The sequence below is a fragment of the Onychostruthus taczanowskii genome, unplaced genomic scaffold (genome assembly GCF_017590055.1).
Source record: "Onychostruthus taczanowskii isolate IOZ18803 unplaced genomic scaffold, ASM1759005v1 scaffold248, whole genome shotgun sequence".
In the NCBI taxonomy this organism is placed as follows: domain Eukaryota; kingdom Metazoa; phylum Chordata; class Aves; order Passeriformes; family Passeridae; genus Onychostruthus; species Onychostruthus taczanowskii.
Window position 1 is genome coordinate 35,755 of NW_024499774.1, and position 22,360 is coordinate 58,114.

Genomic DNA, 22,360 nt, shown 5'->3' on the forward strand with positions numbered 1-22,360 from the left:
GCAGTGCAAAGATGGAGTGAATGAATCTGTTTGTTTTTTTTATCTACTTTAAATAAAGTTTATGATATGCAATCAAATGTATACTGGTATTGAAATAGAGCCTCTTTATATGTAAATGTATTGAGGAACTTGCACAGGATCAATTAATCTTCATATTTAGCCTTCTCTGTCGTATGTCACAATGAGGATATGGCATACGATATGCTGTTTACAGTAAATTACAGTGCACTTCATAATACACAGTTTCTACTTGTGTGAGTATACTCTCTATCTCCCTCCATCTTTTTGGTTTGTGTATGTTTTTAGGATCCTGACAAGAATCAGACACCCAACATTGACTGAGTATCTCTGGTGGACTTGTGAGACTTTGCCAGATGTTTATAATTGCAAATAAAGAAAGTTCCTGAGTTGGTGTGCAGAGAGAATACAATGCTTTCAGTAATCAGAAAATGTGTTATTATTGCATGTAGCTCTGACTTATGCCAATCTGTATCAGTGTTGATAACTGAAAGTTTACATGGAAAATGACAGTGTAGGTGTAGGTGTTGGCTGAACTTGAGCATTGATAACCCAGTGTAATATTTAACTGTGCCAGGAATATGACTACTTATGTTGTTTTCAGGCAGGAAAGTGAATTAATTTCCTTATTGTTGGGAAGGCTGAAAGGTTGACAAGAAAGTCTCACAGATATGTATGCTTAGCAGAAAGATTTTTGAATGTGGAAGCTGAGGAAGGAATAGAAATGAAAGCAAGTTTTGATATAGAAGAAAAGAATTGCTGAGCCAGTCTTACTGGATAACTAAGGAGGCAAAGGGTATATTAGTTAGAAGGGGGTTTTATGACTTAGAGCAAAGGATAAACCCACCTCAAACAAGAAGATGTTTTTACCAAGCAGAAAGATAGCACAGGCAAACAAGTCAGTAGATGTTGCAAGTAGAAAAAAGGTCTCAGAATTTTCCACTGCAAGAAAACTGAAAAACAACTTATAGCTTAAACTGTAATGTACTAATTTCTAGTGATTGGAGAATAGTAACATGAATATGGTAATTATAGTAGTTATGATAGGCTGTAGATAAAAGTTAAGTTATAGATTGGTTCTACTGTATTAAGATGCTCAGCAAAGAAAAGTAAATAATGCATCTGTAACCTAAACTAAGGGTCTCCAGGCCCGCCTGCAGATGCAACTGACAGCTGTAGGCACAGGCTCTGTCTCCCATGACCCTGGACTGCTGTAACGTCTTGGATGTAATAAACTGCATTTTGAAGAGCCACCTGGAGTCCCACATCTCTCATTACAGCTCTTACGCCTTATAATATTTCTGCATCTCTCTGATTCCATCAGTGGAGATCTTTTCACTGATTTCAGTAGCCACTGGGTTTGGATCATTGTCTGTAGCAGAGTGGTTGACAAGCTGAAATAATTGGAAAAAATACTTACTGAAGTTTTCCATTTCAGGGGCTTACAGGAAAAAAAAGAGAACTGTGAAGAAAATAATGGCCTTGTGTGGAATGTGTGGAGAAACAGGGTTTCCAGGCTTCATGGGGTGACGTTCTCTATCTTGTGTTAGCTCAGAGAGTGGGATGAGCATTATGGCTATTCAGAAAACCTTCCTGGGAATGATGTTGGCACAACAGTGCATGAGCCCTGAGCAGAATAGTCAGCATCCCCTTTGCTTCTTCAAAAGTTGTTTGGTGGAAGCACCAATAAAATCATCTCTAAAAAGAAAACCTCTCCTGACAAGAGCTTTCACTGTATGACCTGTTTGGCTTTTTTCATTAGTCACGTTTGAAATGCATCTTATCAAGAAATGGAATAAAATCTCATACTTTCCACTTCAAGGATGGAATTCTACAAAATTCTGTTAAATACATTAATGACAGTGGTGGTGATATTCCATTAGAAACAAGCAGTGAAAGTGCCCCTTAAGTTATATCCTCAGCATTTTAGATATGTTTTGGGGACTGTTCTTCAAAGCCCATTTTAATAATTCAGTATCCTCTCTAGAAAGTTTATATTTCAAGATGAATTCTCACAAGTTCATTGTGTTTGGCAAACTATTCTGAAAATAAAGCAGTCACAGAAATTGGTGAGGTGAACCTCCACATTGCCAGGAATAGTCTTTCTCCCCAGGGAGTGTTGGGTTTTCCAAGGAAGATATATCTATCACCAGCAGACTTTCCTCAGCCCTCCCCCCGTACTTCAGCCTGCTGCATGGTTGGGAATATTGCTTCTCAGATGGCTTTAAAACACACATGGCAACAAAGAAGTAGGGGAAGGCTTAGGACCTAACATTGTTCAAGAGCCCTACAGTTATACAGAGGATGGCAAAGAGGACCTGGGGGAGAAGGAAATGGGAATAGTTTGCTTACTTTGGCACAGAGTTCCCAGGAGGATATCTCCTTACACAGCAGTGTTTTAATAGGAAAGCGATTTTTCTTTGGATCCATCAGGAATTAGCTAACAGTTCAATTCTGCTAGGAAGTAGTCTAGGCTTTCAGTATAGATTTGGTTTTGATAATAGCTTAATCAATACTAAAGAAGCATTCTGATTATCTAGTAACTACTAGAGATTTAGGGAGATCCCTTGTTAATAATTTTTCTCCCTTGGATGTTGTTTTTTTTTTTCTTAGTCCCTGCAGTTGACAAACAAGGTTAAGGGATTCACCGATGAGGAAAATATTGAAATCACTGTAGGTTTTTTGTTCTTTCTCACTGTCTTAGACTATACGAGAGACTTCTTGTCCTCGTATTCCCTTAGTTTTAGACAAGCTTTTGAGATCTTTGTTTTTTGTAGCTAAGGTCTGCCTTCCTGCAGACAAGATAAAAGATAATGTTGTTATTGTTCTGTGTCCCAGACCTTGTCACTCCCCTGAGCCTTCCCCCCTCCCTTTTCTTCTAACCAACATAATCTCCCATTTTTCATTTGGAGAATGACAGATTCAAGAGTATTATAGGAAATGCAATGGAGCAAAAGTTCTCACCAGAATTTTGCTGCTAATATTGTTGAGCTAAACCTCTTTTGGTGTGGATATTAGTAAATTTCAGCAAATGAAACTTGAGGTGTTGTGAATATAGAGTATGCTACTTTGTTGCAGGCAGTGGTGAACATCTTTTTCTTTAACTCCTACAGCTGTATTTTCAATTTAGGCCTTTGTGTTATTGTGCTTTGTTTCTCAGCTATGTAAATACATAATATGTGTGTACTTCTATCTTTTTATGGCTAAATCATGGTACAGGATCAGAATTTGGGTTTCGAGTTGCTTTTGCCTATATTGTATCAAGGAAATTCTACAAATATGCGAAATACATGTAAGTCTGTGTGACACTGCAGCATTTGGGGCAAGAAAAGTGCTTGGATTCAGTTTCTTTTTAACGACAGTTCCTCAGTACAAGAGATCTCTGGGTATGAGTGTTTTGAAATCAAAAGAGATGGGACACAGAACATGTAATACAGTTGTGCTTAGCTGTTCTTGAGGATTTGAGGTGCTTTTCAAAGCAAATTCCTCATCCTACATAGAGCAAGGTTTGTATTTTGTGAGGATTTTAGCTTAGTTATGACAGTAACTGAGGTGGTTTCTGTTTGCAAATCAGTATTTACACTTGGATACGTCCACCATGGTGGAAATAATACAAACATAATAATGGTAGTCCATACTCCAGTAGGCTAACGTATAAAACCATGGCTTGATTGATCATATTGCTTTACATTGGAGCTTTACATGCTTATGTGAATAGCATGCAGATGAAACATGAATAAATGAAAAGTAGGCACATTTAGGAGACAGGTTGTTTTTATTACAATGCAACTGTGTACATACAATTTGCCTTAGTATGGAGAACAGCTACATAATCATTATGCAGGTCCATATTCATGATATTCATGTAGCAGAAAAGACCCTTGGGTGTTTTTCTTCTTTCAGTATGTATGTGTATGTGTATGCATGATGTCGTGTACCTCTGAGTGAAACTACAAGAAGTTCTTTTAGAAATGGATGGTCAGAAACTAAATTAAGCCAAACAAGGGAAACGTTGTATCTGAGAACTGTTTATTGGTAATTAAAAAAAAAAAAAAAACAAAAAACAAAACAAAACAACAAGATGTTGCCCGAACGAAAGAGGGTTGGAAAAGAGAGAAAAGAAGGAAGGAACATGGAAAAGCAGCAGGGAAAAGGCGAGGGAGAGAGAGGGAGAGGAGAGAGAGAGGAAAAGAGGACGTTGCCTCCTGCGACTCAGGGGGAAGTGCCTGTGTCCGGGCGGCGGGCGGTGTGTGCGCTGCCTGCCCGTGCAGGGTTGGCTCTTAACGAACCTGCGCAGCTTCACGGGCGCGGCTCCCATGGCGACGGCGCCAGACGCGCGGAGTAGGCGCTCCGACCGGAGGGTCATGACCCTGGACAGGGTCGGAGCGAGCATCGCAGTGGGCTGCTCGATAGGAGCAACCGGGTTGGACACGAGTAGCTGAGGCAAGGATGCGCGGGAGAAGCGGCAGGGCGATGATCAGGGACACAGAGAGGCAGGACAGGAGCGAGGGCGAGCAAGAGCCAGCGAGAGCAGAAGAGCCAAAAGGCAGGCTGGGGTCAGGGCAAAGGAGGGAGCGAACAAACCAGCAAGGGCACAGCAGCGGGCAGCAGCGAGCCCCTCAGCAGGCTGTAGCCAAAGGTAAAAAGCAAGTCTCAAAAGCCCCCAGCCAAAAGACAAGTCCCTAGAAAGACACAAAAAGTGTAAACCCAAAAGCCCCCCACTGCTCGTGGTGCAGTTACTTTTTATCCTGTCTGGCTCTTCCTAAGGTCTGCCTGCTGGCAGGAGACCATTGGCCCAGTCCAACCTTCCGTGGCAGTCCATTGGTGGAGACCTTTCATTGTCTGATTGGAGAAGCCTCTCTGGGGAGTTCAGTGTCTCCTACTGACTGTCTCATGGGAGGAGATGAAGTCCCATGTTGCCAGGTGAAGTCATCCCAGAGACAAGGCTTCTTCAAGTTGCCTCCTGCATGTGGCAGATGTGCAACCTTTCCCCCTTGTGCCCCTGACAATCAGTGTTGAGATAAATCAAAGCTAAATTGGTTCCTCACACACAGATAAATAATTATGTTTAAATTAATTCAGGAAAAGTTCATGAAAATTTTTTGAAAAGAGTGGATGAAAGCACTGATTAAGGGTGTTGTAGAAGTGATGGGAATCTCTTGAAGTAAAATGAGCTTTGCTGTAAGTATGATTGACCACTGCTTTGCTTTTCACACTCCTAATGAGCATGTGGTTTGCCTGCAAACCATGGCTAAAAGGCATGAAGCCACAGACAACTATTAAAATGTTTAGATTCCTAGCTTGTAAATATTGCATTTCTCACGGAATTGGAGTGAAATCCAGGCTTATATTTCATGTTCATCCACTTCAAATCCATTGGGATGCAGCATTTGTGAAAGAATCAATTATCCATTTGTTAGTCGGGGGAGCTTTACAAATTATACATTAGCAGATTGATTTCTCAGGTTTACCATTGGGGGACTGATTGTATAAGGTGGGTTGATGATGAGTGTCAGGGGAGAAGGGGTTGCCACAAAGAACACAATTAAAAGAAGCTTTCTGAGTGGCCATGAATTTACTCCTAATTGAAGAGCTGACTTAATCCATAGTAAGAGCATTTATTTCAAGCATTTTACATTAGGTAATTGATTATCACATGAGGTACATTTGCTGCTAGATATTTGATTTTCCTTTCCTTTAAATTTAGGATTTTGCAAAAGTCTGCATTTAGATCTTTATGTGCAAGGTGTCTGCTAGCTTTCTCTCCTGCTACCTAAACTTCTGTTTCATCCATTAAGGTAATTTTTTTTTTTTTTTTTTTTTCTATAGTGTCAGCTTGACACTATTGATTTTGAACAGTCAAACTTACTTATGTTGTCCAGAATTCCAAACATGTCTCCATCAGAAAGAAAACTGCAGCTAATGGAAATTCAGCTGAAGGTATTTATTCCTTCTTTGCTGGTACTTCAAAAGTGTATGAAATTCTGAAGCTGTTCCCAGGTAAATAATTTAAGTGTATTTCCATTCCTAACTAACAGGATCCAATGTATTGCCAAATTTGAATTATGTTGCTTGAGAAATTCAGTGTGTATTATTATCACTTATACAGCACTGGAAGTATCATTCTGATCACAAAGTAGTTGTGTATTTTTACTTGATTGGGCTAATGCTAGGGGTTGTGATTAGGTAAAAAAATATTATCCAATGTAGTGCTAATAAAATAATAAATAGTAGTTTTTTCAACATTTCATATGCAGGTGCCTCTGGTTTTATGGCATGAGATTTAAGTTTGATCATCTCTGTTATGTGTTCTAAATTTTAGATTCTTTTACATGTTGCAGGTTTTTTCCAACACACATTTAAAATACCTTTACAACAGTCAGGTTACCAAACCCCAGTGTGTATCATGGTTCCAACTGTATTAAATAATCAGTCCTTCAAATTATGATGAGTTAGTGACTACTTTTGTCTTCTCTAACCTTGAGTGATTCTTCATCTTTTGTAGACATGTAAAGGTAGATCGTGCAGGAGGGGCATTTATTCCTTTACTGTAAAATCCAAAGCCTGTTTTCTTTGGTCAGACAAATAAACTCATCAGTGGGTTAGCTGGACAAAGCTTTAAAAAAAAGAAAGGGAAAGGCAGTTTAAACTTCATGCCTGAGTTTATAACATTTAATAAAAAAATGAAAAATAAAAGCAAAGTGGGAGGGGGTGACCCACAATATTATTTGCGTTCCTCCTTTCTAAAATATCAAAATTATCCACAAGGTGTTGAATGTAACTAAATGCAATTAATTTTGATGCAATTTAATTTAATTAACGCAATTAAATTTGAAATAGTAAAGTAAATTTGAAATAGTAAATAACTTTGCTGACTGGCACAGAAGTATATTTAAACAAATGACGGTTATGAAAAGAAGAATTGGAGCTGATTCTGGAAGAAACACTTTGGTTTAGATAATACATGTACCAATTTTATCTGTGGTTTTTTCTTTCTGATTTCCGGGATAGGTTGAGATCTTGATTCTCAAACAGCTTTCCAGTGGAACATAGTTCTGGAAATCATAAGCTTGACTGTTATTTAACTCTGAACAAGAAGAGTCTGGTATTAGTGTTCTTCCTGAAACTTTCTTTTAAAATGCGTGTAATATTCAATGTGGATTATCATGATCTATCATTATTTTCTGAGCTTCACAGAAAGTTCTGACTTGTAATGTCAGTGAACAGGGTAATAGTCAATGTGCTAGTTTGAATTGAGTACAGAAAAAAATTTAGTCTGTGTTTGCTTTGCCTTGTGTATGTCATTTCCTGTCGAAACTTAGCTGGAGGTTTGTGTAAATGAGCAGGTCTCTTTTAGTTTAATTTAGTTGTTTTCCCTGATTGTCATCTGTGAATGGTACAGCCAGAAAAGAAAAAATAATAGGAGAAAGAAAAAGTTAATAGCAACTGATGGAGGTGTTGGGTGTGCAGAAGGCTTGTAACAAATTGCTACTTATAATATATATGCCATTATGAAATACTTTATCATCGAATTTCTGTTTAGAAATAGAACAAGTCTGGAAATATTGTGTGCTATTTTGAATGTGGGAAAAATGCAAATGCTCTGGAGTCACCCTTGTTTTCTACTGACAACATTCTATAATCCTAGAATCACAGCATGTTAAGAATGCAAAGATTACGTAGTCCTGATCTCCCCTGCCATGGGCAGGGACTCCTCCCCCTAGACAAAGTTGCTCAAGGAGTTATTCAGCCTAGCTTGGAACAGTATCAGGGTTGGGATATCCATAACCTCTCTGGGCAACCTGTTCAGTGTCTCACCACACTCACAGTATATAATTTCTTCCTAATATTTAACCTAAATTTCTCCTTTTTAATTTGTACTCGTTACTCCTTGTCTTATCATTGCGGTTCTTGATGAAGGGTCCCTCTCCAAACTTTCTTGTAGGTCCCTTTCAGGTACTGGAAGTTGGCCATGAGGTCTCCATGCAACTTTCTTTTCTCCAGGCTGAGCAGCCTCAGCTTTCTCAGCCTGTCTTCATAAAGGAGGTACTTCAGTCCTCTTACAAATTTCATGACCCTCCTCTGGACTTGCTCCAACAGTTTCATGTCCTCCTGATGTTGGAGACATCAGAACTGAATGCAGCACTCGAGCTGAGATCTTGCATGAGCAAAGTAGAGTGACAGAATCACATCCTTTGACCTGCTGGCCACATTTCTTGTGATGCAGCCCAGAACTTGATTGGCTTTCTGAGCTATAAGCACACACAGCTGGCTCGTGTGGAGTTTTTCATCACCTCTCACCCACAAGTCTTTCTCAGCAGGACTGGTCTCAATCACTTCTCTGCCCAACCTATTGGTGTGTCTGGGATTACAGTGACCCAGGTGTAGTGTTGGCAATAACGAAAGATGGGGACTCCGTGAAATGGTCAAGGAATCCAAATTTATTGTGAAGTATAACTGCTTATATACTTATTCTAGGAAGGCTAGGAATGTTTTACTACCAGGATTGGGTTAATCATCACATAAACAAACTTATGCATTTTACAATATCTCTTGCATTTTACATCTCTTGCTTGTACAGTTTGATGTAATTTTCTTTTTCCAGTACGCCCATCTGATTTAATCTTCTTGCAATCTTGATTTAATCCTCAAAGTTCTGTTTGCTATTGTCAAGGCATCTTGTTATCAAATCTCTTATGCTAACCAGGTCCAAAGTCCATAATCTGTCTTGTGTGTCCCAATAGTGTAGGACCTTTTTCTTTGCACTTTGCTTCATGAGGTTTGCTTCAGCCCATGTCTGTCAAGGTCCCTCTGGATGCCATTATCCCTTCCCTCCATCATGTCAACTGCACCACACAGACTGGTGTCATCAGTGAACTTGCTGAGGGTGCACTTGGTCTCACTGTCCTTGTCACAAACAAGGATGTTGAACAGTATTGGTCCCAGTATGGACCCCTGAGGGACACCGATCACTGGTCTCCATGTGGACAATGAGCCATTACCCCAGACTCTGTGTGTGTGGTTGTCCAGCCAGTTCAGTATCCACCGAGTGGTCCATCCATCAAATCCCTGTCTCTCCCATCTGGAGACAAGAATGTCATGCAGGAGTATGAAACACTTTGCATTTAGTCCAGGTAGACAATATCACTTGCTCTACCCCTGTCCACTAACACTGTAGCCCTGTCATAGAAGGTCACCAAATTTGTTAGGCATGATTTTCTCCTTGTAAAACCATTTTGGCTGTTACCAGTCATCTGTTTGTTGGCCAGGTACCTTAGCATGGTTTCCCGTAGAATTTGCTGTGTGACCTTGTCTAGCACAGAGCTGAAACTGACTGGTCAGTAGTTCCCCGTAACTTCCACTTTTCCCTTTTTAAAAATGAGGATTATATTTCACTTTTTCCAGTCATCAAGGACTTCACCTAACACAATTTTTCAAAAAATTATGGATAGTGGCTCAGCAACTTCATCTGCCAGCTCCCTCAGGACCTTCAGATGAACCTCGTTGGGTTCCATGGACTTGTGCACATTCAGGTTCCTTAGATGGTCTCAAACCAGATCCTCTCCTACAGAGGGCTCAGGATCTTCATCCTCACAGTCCCTGCGTCTGCCTTTCTTGACTTGGGTGGCATGGCTGAAGCACTTGCCAGTGAAGACAGAGGCACAGAAGTCATTGAGAACCCCAGCCTCCTCTTCATCCAGGGTAGCCAGGTCTCCTATTTTCTTCCCACATCTTTTGTATCCCTAGTCTGTCTTTTGCTTGCCACATACCTGTAGAAGCCCTTCCTGTTATCTGTAGTATCCTGCAGGAGAGGTTTTGCCTTGCTGAGCACTTGTTAGTTACCTGAGTACAATGACACATTTAATTTCCAAAGTATTGCCATATGGCTTTCAAACCACGTCACAACAGATAAATTCCATCATCCTGATCCTCGTTTTCAACGTTTATGTAAAGATAGCTTATGTAATCCACTTTGCCTATTTTCTACACTTTATTTTTTCAGGATCAAACTTTATCAAAGCCATTTGACGGGAAAATAGGAATAGTGTGGACTGTAGGATTGAGCCATCAGCTCCTCTGGTGTGTCTTGGTTTGTGTAATTTTGTTTTGGTTTTTGTTGCAGTAGTGTCTCCAACAAGGCCCATCGCACTGGAGCGCTGCCAGATCTGCTGATGCTGTGATGTCAGCCTGATGGTGGATGTAGGTGCTGGAGTGATGAGAAGAATATGACCAGTTGAACACTGTACTTTAGTGAATGACCCTGTGCCAAGACAGTACTACTGAAGATAGACATTTTGTCTTTGCAATTGCAAAATAACAAATGAAGAGAAGAAACTTAGTGAGAAAGTTGTGGCAATGGCAACTTAGATGCAGCCCAGAACAAAAAAAACCCCATGTCACTTCAGTCATAAACTCAGTTAAACTTTCTATGCTTGTGCTTTCAGAAGGCCAGAGGTGTTCCTGGTAGTAGAGGGAATGATGCAGACGTGCTAGCTTTTTCCCCATGCCCATCCCTAGAGAGAGGCAGTCTTCTCTTGCACTTTGATGAGAAAAACAGAAATTTAGAAAAGCATTTTTCAAGGCAAGGCAGGAATAAAAGTTTATGAAGATTTATGCTGTTTATGAAGATTCTAGAAAGTCAGACTGACAACTGATACATCTTGCCTTACTCAGCATCCTCCAGTCTTGGAATTAGCAAATTTTATGTGTAATATCTGAGAATAGAGCTTTTACAAGGATGTTGCCACATCATGAGGTTGATGGGCTTGATCTGTACTCCTCTGCTGATACCCCCTAAATGTGACAGGAGGAACACAGCTGTAGAATGTGCACCAGCTGCCTGCACTGCTAGTCATGCACTGGTGTCTGATCTTGAAATGTAGCAACTCAGCATAACAAGTCTGTGGCAAACAAAAATACTTCTGGAGCACATAAGTCAAGGAAAATTGGTTTAAATTCCCAGTGAACTTCTTTGCAACACACCGTGGAAAGACCACTTTGTGTTAGGCAGCAATTGCAATATTTCCAGGTGCCATTTCATGGTGTGCCCAAGAATTACATATTCTGCGCACAAGAAAGCAGGAAAGCAAAAGGGCAGTGTAATTTTCCCAACTCATCAGACAACAATGGCAGTGCAGTGTTCAGTTGTTGAATCAACCTTGATTATAAAAAAGCTTCTACAAAATATTATTTGGGCATATGCTATTTTGAAAGTGGATGAGAGGAAAGCTTCCTTTCTCTGATTTGGAATTTGTTGTGTGTGTGAAAGATTATGGGGGGAAAAGGGTGTGAAAACATCTCGGTTTATCTGCTATAGAATAGCCCATGTGGACAGTGTGTTTTTATGTACTTATTATGTACATTTAATACAATTCCAACTGCCGTAGCATATATAAGGACCTGTGATACTTCATACACAGTTGTGTAGCATTTAATGTGGTCCTATAACTCCAGTGCTCTTCCAGTGACACTTTATTTTTACACAAACATATGATGGATTTCTTTTATCATGCTCAAAACCACAGGAGTGGTTGGTCTAAGCTGTGGTTCAATCCATTCAATTCAAACTTGTGGTTCAATCCATTCAATATTTTATGAGAATAAGAAAAGTGGTTCTTAAAAATGTGAGAGACTTACAGTGTGAAGATCCTTCAGTGATTCTTGAAATGATGAGCTATTTGTTATAGAGGGTGAAATCAGAATCACGGTACATAAGAAGTTTCTTGGTACCTGAATATAATTGAATTGGTTTTTGTATGCAAGAAGATAAGCATCAGGGTATCCAAATGATGTTATGAGTAAGTCCTCCATACCTCAGGGATGAGTAGCTGTTTAAGCTAAGTAAACAGTAGCAGATACTGTCTAACCCTGTAGGTTAGAACCAAAAGTATATTTGGATAGGGAAGGGAAGATGTATTAAATCAGGATGGTTTTCAGGCTTTTCTCTGTATTTGTCTAAGAACAAGTAAACCTATGTTGCAATTCAATACCTTCAATACCTTAAAAGTATTTTTTCCTTGTTTTTGTTCTCTAGAGCCCAGTGAAGATAAATCAGATCAGCCTGGATGAAAGTGGAGAACACATGGGTGTTTGCTCAGAAGATGGGAAGGTACAACAAATCTCTTTATATATTTGCTGAGGCAGCAGGTAGTCCTAGTATTATACTAGAATAATTGTGATAACCTGTGGAGTTGATTCCTGCATTGAGCACCACTACTTTGACCATACATTTTGAGGACTGAACTCACCTTTGAATACTCAAAATTAAAGTCAAATATATTTTGCACAAATATGCTGTAGGAAAAGTAATTACAAGAATGTCAATAATGTAACTGCTATTAAGCTGATTAACAGCTCTGACAGGAGGACATGTCAACTTAATCATTACTGCTGTGCCAGTTATACTTCAGTGACTACTCTGCTGTTCCTGCAAGACAGTAGTTTAATGCCTTTCTTCTATAAATCAACAAAATTGGATTTTGTGGACATGATTTCTGTGGGCTGGTGGTTTTCATTTTCACACACTTTATGAATGTTTCTCTTGAATTACAGAATCTTTTGATAAACAATCATAGTTTATCAGAAGAGCAAAGTGTCTTACAACAGCCACATTAAATAAATGTAAAGTCAATATATGTACAGTTTCCTAAAAACCTACTTCATTGGCTGAGGACATGTATCATTTGTGTAGTGTATAAGTAGCAATTATCAGTGCTTCGCTGGAATGTTGAGCTGTGACATTCAGTGGTTTTGGTGATTGATTTTCCAGTTATAAGAATGTCTTCTTGTTTTTTCAGTGGATGACAGTATTTTCTAATGTTGGTTTGCAATGATAAAATTCTAATGCACAGAGTGTATTTAAGCTTCTTTTTTAATACACTGCCCATATACCAATGCAGTGCATTAAAATAATTTCCCAATATCCAGCTTACTTCTCAGGAGAACATTCCTTACACAGTAGACTTCGGGGAGGAAGAGTGTTGGTAATCCTAATGCTGCATTCAGTTGAAGTTCTTTAAATTAAAATACAGCTGGAACTTGCAATAGGAAAAATGGGGAAACAACCTCTTTAGACTGTATGCATTTGGGTTTTTTCCTTCCAAACAGAGTTTTTTGTCCCTCAACAGGCAGGCAGCCAGTTGTTGTATCCAGGCCTTTTATTTCTGAGATATATCTTGATGTCAGTATCTTGGCACAGTAATTAGGATACTAGTACCTATCAAAGCGGTTATAGAATTTTACATCTCATGTGAAACACCACAAGGGTATCCTATTTGTCTAAGCAAGATAAGGCAAGGGTCAGTAATTGTGCAAGCTAATAAAAATGTTGAGCTAGCATTGTTGGTTTAGGTTTTCCTATGGTGTTGGGGAGCAAGCACTTACTGTAAGGGCTCCTCAGATGTGACTGTGGATGACTGTCGGTAATCCACTATGCTGCGGTGAGACTGCAAGCCATACACGTTTTTTTTCGTATACTAAGATAATATTAAATATACTTATTTAATTTCAGAAATACTGAAACCCCATAATCTCTACTCTGGTGTGGTTCTATTTGAAAGGACTTTGATACTTTAAATGGTTACTCTGTCTTCATTTATTGAAATAGCAGTTGTGGATCCAGTGTATGACATTACATACTATACAAGGCAGTCTAAAATACAGTCCCACAGCCACAGGGAAGGAATATCACAGGTACAATATTCAGTATATTTGCGTTCATAGAGTCCAAGGACATTGGTGCTTCACCGTGTTCTACACTTGTGAAAAACTCATCTGGAGATTTAAAAGATCTGGTATTTTAGAAGGCAGATTTTCCACATGATCCAGAAAGGCTCATGTCTGTGAAGTAATCCACCCCTAAAATTTATTAAAATAGTTTTATGTTGTGCTGCTGTATAAGAAAATGGCAGATTCTTGGCCAGATAATGTAGCTCTTACAGATTCTGGTCGTAACAAAAGTGTAACTTTCATTCCTTACAGCTCTTACCTTACTGCAGTGGGAGTGTTGATATTGTAAGCAGTTAAAATACTTGTGCAAATAGTTACAAAGTTTTTATTAACTTGATTAAGTATGTAAAAGTGGTGAAACCCTTTTTTTAAAAAAATAAGGGGGGAGGGGGGAAAACCAGTGAAGCAGTACAGTAAAACACTTTAGGTTTTTTTAATCAGTTTTAAACAAAAAAGCAGATGTAATGAAGAGGCCTGGGAATTTTGAGTTAGCTGCAAATATATTCTACCAATTAATGAAGATATGTTCTCTTTTGCTATAAGCAGAGCGCATTTTCATGTATCAAAGTGGATCCAGTATGATAGAGATGGAAACAATTTATTTTCTTCAGGAAGGCCTTATGATGAGAACCTCCACCTCCTCGTATCTGTTCTGCTGGCCTTTTATATCTACATATTTTATTTTACTACTTTTTTGTTTTCTGTCTCTCAAACTAGATTTGATCTAGCTGTACAGACTGGGGGGAGAGCACAGAAGCACAGTACAATTTTCTAAATCCTCTTCTTGACAGTCATTGTCCACACCCAATGTCAGAATCTGTTGCATGTATGTCATACATGTGCAACAAATTCTTTGGGAGCCACTTGCAGCTTTTCTGTACTATGCATTTGATTCTTTGAAAACCTTCCTTTCTAATGAAGTCAGCTGCAGCTGATCACCACTGGCATGGAAAGGGGCAGAAATCATAACCAGCACCAGCCCTCTAGTCTAGCTGCTGGATGTTAAAGTGTTAGGGTATAAGAGAATTTTGGTGCTCAGATAAATACAAAAGGAAGCAGGCTGGCATCCTCAGAATTTTGGAGATTTATAGATTAGTTTTTTTGTGTTAGTTTTGTATGTAGTTAATTGTATACTATCATGAAAAACCTGGATATGACTCCTGATTTTGCTAAAACTTCCATGTCATTACATAAGAAGAATGTAATTGGCACTCTTATTCTGGCTTGTAACTTTTTTTATATGAAGAAATATAAATTATATTGAAAACCCATGTGCTTGTGTGTTTTAGTGTCATCTCTAATGCCTGTAACAACATTGATGTTAAGAATATCCATTAATTACATTGGTATTACATTAATAATTTTTCAAGAAATGTGACTTGTTTTCCTGCCTTTTGGTCACTGAAGGTTCCTTACTTTTTCCATATGTGGAAGCAAAGAAGCAGCTAAGTCCAGATGCACTGGAGTGGTGGGTTCTGGATATTTAAAATCAGACAGGACTAGCAAAATGTAGTGGAATCGTAAAATCCTTTTTCCAGCTGCCTAAGCGTCCTGAACAGAGTGGGCATGGAAAGTAAAAATAGATAAATACAGTATAGGTTTGTAATAGCAGAAGAATCACTTTCTTTCTGAAGAATATGAGACATTAAGAAGTAATAAACTGTTAGATGATGTCCCTAGAGTAAACATGATAACATCTATTTTTTGCAGAATTGTTTTTTCCTCTTAGCTCACTCCATGTTGTTGTAATACTCCAAAAGAAATATCATATTGCCGTATTCAGTGATATATTAGGAAAACGTTGAAGGCACTGTTGCTAATTTTTGATTAATTACTTTTAATTTGAGAGAGCTGTCTTGTAATATTTGAGGATTCTGCTTTCACAGAATTTGCAGTGTTAAGTTTTAACCGTATATTTTCTTTTTTTTTTCTCCTTTCTTTTTTCTGTCTTATTTTGTCTTTCCTCTGTTTTTTACTTTGTGTAGGCTATTGTACTGAATATGATGTGCCAGAAAGCAAAATCCTCTAGACATCAGCCCAAAAGTTTTCTAGGCTTACAGCCAGGTCCAATTCAAATACAGCCCTTTAGCTGTCTTACATAATCACAGCTTTGTGATACATCTCACAGTCTCCAAATATTGATTTTTCTAATCCATTGGAGCAGTAGCTCAGCCCTACACAGTGCATGCCGAAGTATTTTTAAAGTGTGTTGTTAGAGACAGTATATTCGCTAATGAGTAATGGACTGAGCTGATAATGCTTAGGAGATGTATCCAGGAGACAAGCTTGAAAGGAAAATGAGGTGGCTGGAGATGTTTTTAACTTCACTGAGACTGCTGAACTTTGAGACACTCTAAGGCTGTCCTAGTTCCTTGTAGATGGCTTAGTTCCTCTTGTAGTTTCCATTAAGTTTAATATTTTTACTTTGTCTTCTTGACTGTCTGCAGGAATTTTGGGTGTTTTTGGGCTCTGAATTGATCTTTTTAGAGCAATTAAGCCTCACTTTTTGTGGCCCATTACTGATATTTACTGACTTTATTCTTCAGGTCTTTCTCTAAAGGGATTTATATTTTCTTGTTACTATTATTTTTTAATTTTTCCCCCTGAAGGAATCATGATGGGAAGAAGGAAATAAAGTTAAAAGAACTTTTAGAATTTTTGAGTCCAATGCTGAACATGCAGAGCAGAGTTACTGAAGGGATTGCCTTTTCCAGAAAATTTTCTGGAAAATAATGAGAGCCTATCTGAGAGCATTCTTAAGTAGATTTGCTGTCAGATACATTTCTTCACTGATCACTCCATGGGATGCTCTTTTTTTCTCCCTTTATCCAGTGCTGCTCATCCCTCCTTGTATGAGTTTATTTCAACAACTTCTGACAGTGGGTGGAAACCTTTTAAAAAACATAATGAAAAAGCAAACCATTTATTATTCGTTCTGGAAAACATAGTTAGTAAGTCAGTTACTAATCCCTGGCCATAAGTCTTCAGCCCCGTTTTATTCCTAAATTCTGCAGGAACTAGGCGGTCAACTGTCTCATCTGACAGTAAAGAAAAGGAATATTGTTTATTGAATGGGGAGACATGAGTCCAAAAGAGGCCTGTACTTAAAATAATCAGGAGGTACCTGATTCTGTAGTCATATAATGTAATAATATTTCATTAACACTTGATATCTCTGTACCTGTTCTAAACTAAAGGCAAGGAAACATTTTAAAAATCTGTTAATTCTCTTGACAGTAGAAGCTTTTTTTAAATTCAATGTTGATGCTTCTACAAATGGATTGATTCTGATAGATATGATTGCCTATAGTTGTAACTCCTCTGCTGACTCTTAAATGTACTGATACCTTGGTATAAATGAGAATGGAGGAGTCTTCAGAGAAAGAATTTCCAATGATCATGGAATAAAACAAAGTAGCATTGTATGCACTGGGGAGGAGGAGAGAATGTCTAGAAATCTATGGAGCTTGGATTTCAGGCTGGTTTTGCTTTATTGTCACAAGTTTCTTTTCTTATGTAAACCCTGTATTGCTTGGAGGCAAAAAAAAATCCTAGCATTCTTTCTCAGAAAGGAAGAATTCTAAATTTATTTTCTCTTGAATGTTGTTCTATTGCTCTTACCATAGTTAGGTTGCTATCTCTTAAACAGATTTCATCAGCCTAAAGCAAAAGGAACTTATTGTTTTTACTGTGATTGTAACAAAAAAAAAGGAGGAAAAATATTCATAAAAGTACTTCTGTACTGCTGCAAATATTAGAGAAGACACTGTAGAAGACCAAGCCATATTAATTTGTCACTCAGCTCTTCTAAGTTCTTCTAAGCCTTCTGCTGTTTACATTTTTGTAATGGAGTTTCTCACACACTTTTTCATGTAAATGATGATTGTTTTACATTCCTTTCTGGAGGAGGAGAAAATTGATGGACTATTGGTTTGACCAGTGTCATTGGAGAGGTGACAATTTCATCCTCCAATCCAGGGTCACTTTTGGAATTCTATATATATATTGAGGTCAAGAAAAAAAACCTACCTTGTTTTTACCTTGGAGGTTTCAGCATCGTTCATTTCGTGTCCTATTGTGTCATCAATTAGCTCTGAATTGTTAAATGTGTCTTACTTTAGGAAAAAAGATGTCACTGTTAGCATTCAGATAATCTTCTAGTTGTTAGGATTTTACTTTCAGAGTTAATTTTTCAGTGTAAATTAGGTAAATAATTTTGGCTTTTCAATATACTTTTTCAGGTACAAGTGTTTGGATTATATTCAGCAGAAGAGTTTCATGAAACTTTTGACTGTCCTATTAAAGTAAGTGCTTGTTTTAATCTTTAGTAATTGTGGTGGTGTTGTCTTTAGTAACAGAAAGGTCACATCCAATATAAATGAAAGAGAGGAATATCACTTCCTTACAATGTTGTTCAAGTCACTAGAAAATAGTTTTCTATCCCAATAGCTTTTGATCTGGTTAGGTAGGAAGAAACCAATCTTGGTTTTGTAAGAGGTATTATTGAGTTCTTCAAATACAAAAGGAAAGTGAAAGAGAAATTGTCCTGTTTTAGGCATTACCCGTCTCAACATATTTCTCTGTAGATTTGTGATACAAATTCTGGGGGTTCTGCTAAATGGGAGGTCAATATTTTGCAACCAGTTCATATCCATTAAACCTGCCTCAAAATAAAGCAATGGGCAGTGATACTGATGTGCCTTATCTGAAGGGAAAACTTGAGTTTAACTCTGCTTTAGAGAAGTGTGTCTGCCTGGCTGTTGAAAAAAAGACATCTGTTAGGCATATGGGAAAACCCAGTGATTTTTAACAAGAAACATTTCTTGCAGGAGGAAAGGCGATGTGGGCAAATGTTTGCATTTTGCTGCTTGGAGTCTTCCATGTTGCAGCTGCTCTTTATGGTGTGGGGGAAAGGAATGAGGCTGTTAAGTTTTCACACATGCCAGATGTGACTCACTTGCCTCCTAGGGCCTTTATTGCTCGTACAGCTGGATCTACACACTTGACATTTTTACACATAAGGCAAAGAGACTGTAAGATGCTACACGATGTTGTCCTCTAACAGGGCTGAGGTATGTGTGCCCTTCAGGCAGGCCCCAGACCAGATTTAACTGGGGTAGCTCTTGCTCACAGCAGTCCTGATTGTTCCTAATTGGAATCCTGTTCTGATTGGTCCTAATTCTGCAGCCTGCTATACAGAAAAGTAGCTATTCAGTGTAACACGGCACTCAGTATCACGCTTGTCATACAACATAAAATATGAAGAATTATCTTTTAAGAAAAACAACCAAGTGTCTGAAACAACTAGGCTTTACTTCAGAGAAAGAACTCAGCTGTAATACTTGATAATTGACAAAGGGTTATCTAGTTTAAAGAGTGATGTGGTGCTTCATGTAAATTCTTACTTAAGCCACGATCCTCTCTTTCCCTCTTCCCCCACCATCCCCAGATTGTTGCTGTTCATCCTCAGTTTGTAAGATCCCACTTCAAGCAATTTGTAACCGGCGGAAAAAAGGTAAGCATTCATAATGAACTTTGGCTATCTTTAAATAGCCCTTTGATATAGCTTGGAAGGATATATATGTGACTCTTAACACCTAGAACAAAGACTTCCGCTTTTTCCTTCTCTTTACACATTGTATTTTAAAGCATTGTTAATTAAAAGTGATTTCAGGGGAGAAAGTGCAAGTTTTATGTTAAGAACATGTTGCAGCAAGTTGAGATTCAGAGTAGAAATACCTTTCTGTCTAGATAGTCTGAAAAAAAAGTAATTTATATGGCCTGGGCCATATTTTCTCCGTATTAATTTGTTGGAGTGGGAGCAGAAGTTAGACCTTAAAACTGATCTTTTACGTGTTGATTTTGGGTTGCCTGTGGGTGATTTTTTGGGATGGTTTTGTTTGTTTGTTTGGGGTTTTATTTTAAGGAAAAAAACCCAAGTATCTTCATCAGCTCTTCTCCATGGTGAGGGGTTTTGTTGGTTATTTTAAAATGAACTAAGGGGAGTTCTTGGTATAGTAGAGCTCACCCCATTCCAAGCATTTATATCTCTAGGTAGTCTTCTATTTGGATTTAGTTGGAGTTTTAAATGTGCATTAAGCGTCTTATTAGTGTAGGATACAATTCTGACTTCCAGATTGGAGGTGTTTCCAGGTCCCACAAGTATCTTATATCACATTGCATATTTTAAGTCAAAATATGAAAAGTTTTATTTGGAACAGTTTCTTGAATGCATGGAATTTTATATTCCCTTTGGTTAAGAATTAAGGGTGAGCAATTCTCACAGGTGCATCAAACCAAATGCCATTGCACTCTCTTACCAGCACATAAAAACTACAGGCTTCTGGTGCTGAATACTTCTTAATTTTCATTAACAGTTCAGTAATATATTTCAAAGCATAGCTGCGCTTTACTTATTTAAGTGGTGTGTGTTCTTGACAGATTTTTCTGGCTGGTAGAAGTTGGTGTTGTCCTTAAAAAAATGCATAGTCAGTGTGTGTTTGTGTCAGCCACCAGTTTGTGAAGGTCTTTAGTGCTGATAAAAGGGGCATGGAAGGAGAGAAGCAAGGAAGTAATAGAACAGGGCTCCGCCAGATGGTAAAAGATCTTGCATTCACCTGATGCTGAACAGAAAAAAATATCAGGGAGTTAACACATTCTCTTGGGGTTATCTTTGATTACTTGACAGGTTGTTTTATATTCTGTCCTCTGGGGAATGGTATACTCATTCTTAATGCATTCATGCTTTGCTGAGGAACTTTCCTCCTCAGAAAAACTTTAATTGACATCTTAACATAAGGTACTTAGCATTGAAGCAAATGTCACTTGACATCTGTAATTTGATTTTATTGGTGCAAAAAAACAACAAATAAAGCCTTTAGCTTTGCAATAGAAGCCTTTCCCTTTCTCTCCTTTCCTCCAATAGGAGCATATGTACTTCTATAAAAGCAACTACAAAATACTTTTTGAAAATTCAGGAAGCTAAATTCCACCTACTAATGAAGCTACTTTTTTTTTTTACCTTTTTTTTTTTTTTTGGCTTTTTTGAACACTTACACCTCTCCTTAACTATAAAGCCAAAGTGTAGTATGGCAGGCAACAGGCAGCTGAACACAAGAGTGAAGAGAAGCAGGCTGAAGCATACAGCCTCAGGCTGTGGACCTCACCACTCTCTCCCTGTGTCTGGGGGATTGTGCAAAACAAAGTTAAGCAACCAAGGTGAACTCCTTCAGGGAGGGAGACAGGTCTTCCTGTGGCTCCTGAGGTCTGTGCGCTTCTAGCCTTTGCATGTGTACAGTGACTTCATCCCTAATAGCTGGCAGTGGTGGGAAACATGTTGCCTGTTGTCCTCATCCACACCAAGGTAAGAGTAACAGTAAGAGTATCTTCATTGTGGAGCAAATGTAAAAGAAAAGCTTTGCTTAAAGGTCTAATGCTATGCTCCTTGCCTGAGGTACATTAAAAAACATAGTATGTATCATGTGAACTCTTAATCCAAAGGCTTTTTGGGTCTATTTTTGTTTTTGCTTTCATTTTCTGGAAATGGTGGCATAATGTATGTAAGCATTTTTAAGTGGAGTGGGTTTTTTTGTTTGCTTTGCCTTTATTTTTTAAGGAAAATATTATTCATAACAATATAGAATGTGTAAAAAATACATTTTTCAGTTCAAAGGTCCACTCAGGGCATCCTAGAAATGTTCAAGAAACAGAAGGGGGAAAAAGACCCTAGCGACATGCTTCAGGGATGCACAGTGCAGATCCTTGATTCCCTACACAGGTGGATGTCTGGAACTTGGGTGAATTGCTGTGTAATGCTGGGATTTGCTACATCTTAGAAGCTCAGCCTGACCAAAAGCTGACTTAAGAGCAGTGCTCCCTGGGGTAACTGGGGTAATCACTGTGAGCTGTTGTAAGCTTAACTCTACTGTGCATATGTTTATATGGTTGCTTAACTTTGCTTAAGTAGGCATATAGAGAAGCTTTTCTCTAAAATGTGTTATGAACTAATTAAATTGTTTGCTTATTAAAGCATTAGTATTTAAAAGAAAACTTCTGTTAAACTTGAGATAATATTTTTGGGTTGGCAAAGCTTATTTCACCCATTTTCCTAAGTGAATTAATATTATCTGTGCCTAGAAATAAGACAGGTACTGTGGAAATTGACACTATTGCAGTGAGAAGCAATAGGTGCCATAGTAAAAGAAGGTGCTACCTCCTCATCTCTGCAATTAACCACAGCACTGTTGTGCTGATTTGGCAGATGATGGTAACCGTGAAGTAATAATACTATATATTGTAAGTAATAGGGCATTTCTGTCCAGAGCAGACAATAGAGCTTCAAAGCAAGGGAAAAGACAAATACTGTGCTATTGAAGGCCATAACCTTCTACCTTTTAAAAAAAGGCTCTAATCTCAAAAAATAACAGGGTAAAAGCCAACTAAATGAGGGTGGTAAAGCTGAAAACAAGGTTTTCTTGATTTGACTCTTAGAGTGCTAGTCTTTCCTAATACATGAGCTAAATAAACATTTTTGTGAAGTCCAAGTGTCCGTTATTGTCATGAGGGTTACACAGACAGAACTAACAAAGAAAGAAGACTGAATATTATTTCAGAT

General features: G+C 38.3%; 1 protein-coding gene across 3 annotated transcripts in view; it reads left to right on the forward strand.

The window, feature by feature from the left end:
- VPS41 (VPS41 subunit of HOPS complex) overlaps positions 1–22,360 on the forward strand; it is a 112,247-nt gene that overhangs the window by 34,846 nt on the left and 55,041 nt on the right. The window contains exons 5-8 of one of the 3 annotated variants that reach the window (XM_041406310.1): positions 5,848–5,958; positions 12,053–12,127; positions 17,988–18,050; positions 19,196–19,261. In XM_041406310.1, coding sequence (XP_041262244.1) covers positions 5,848–5,958; positions 12,053–12,127; positions 17,988–18,050; positions 19,196–19,261 — 315 coding nt within the window. Of the gene's footprint in view, positions 1–5,847; positions 5,959–10,141; positions 10,219–12,052; positions 12,128–17,987; positions 18,051–19,195; positions 19,262–22,360 lie in introns of all 3 variants that reach the window. The other 2 variants (XM_041406312.1, XM_041406311.1) reach the window with 2 other exon arrangements.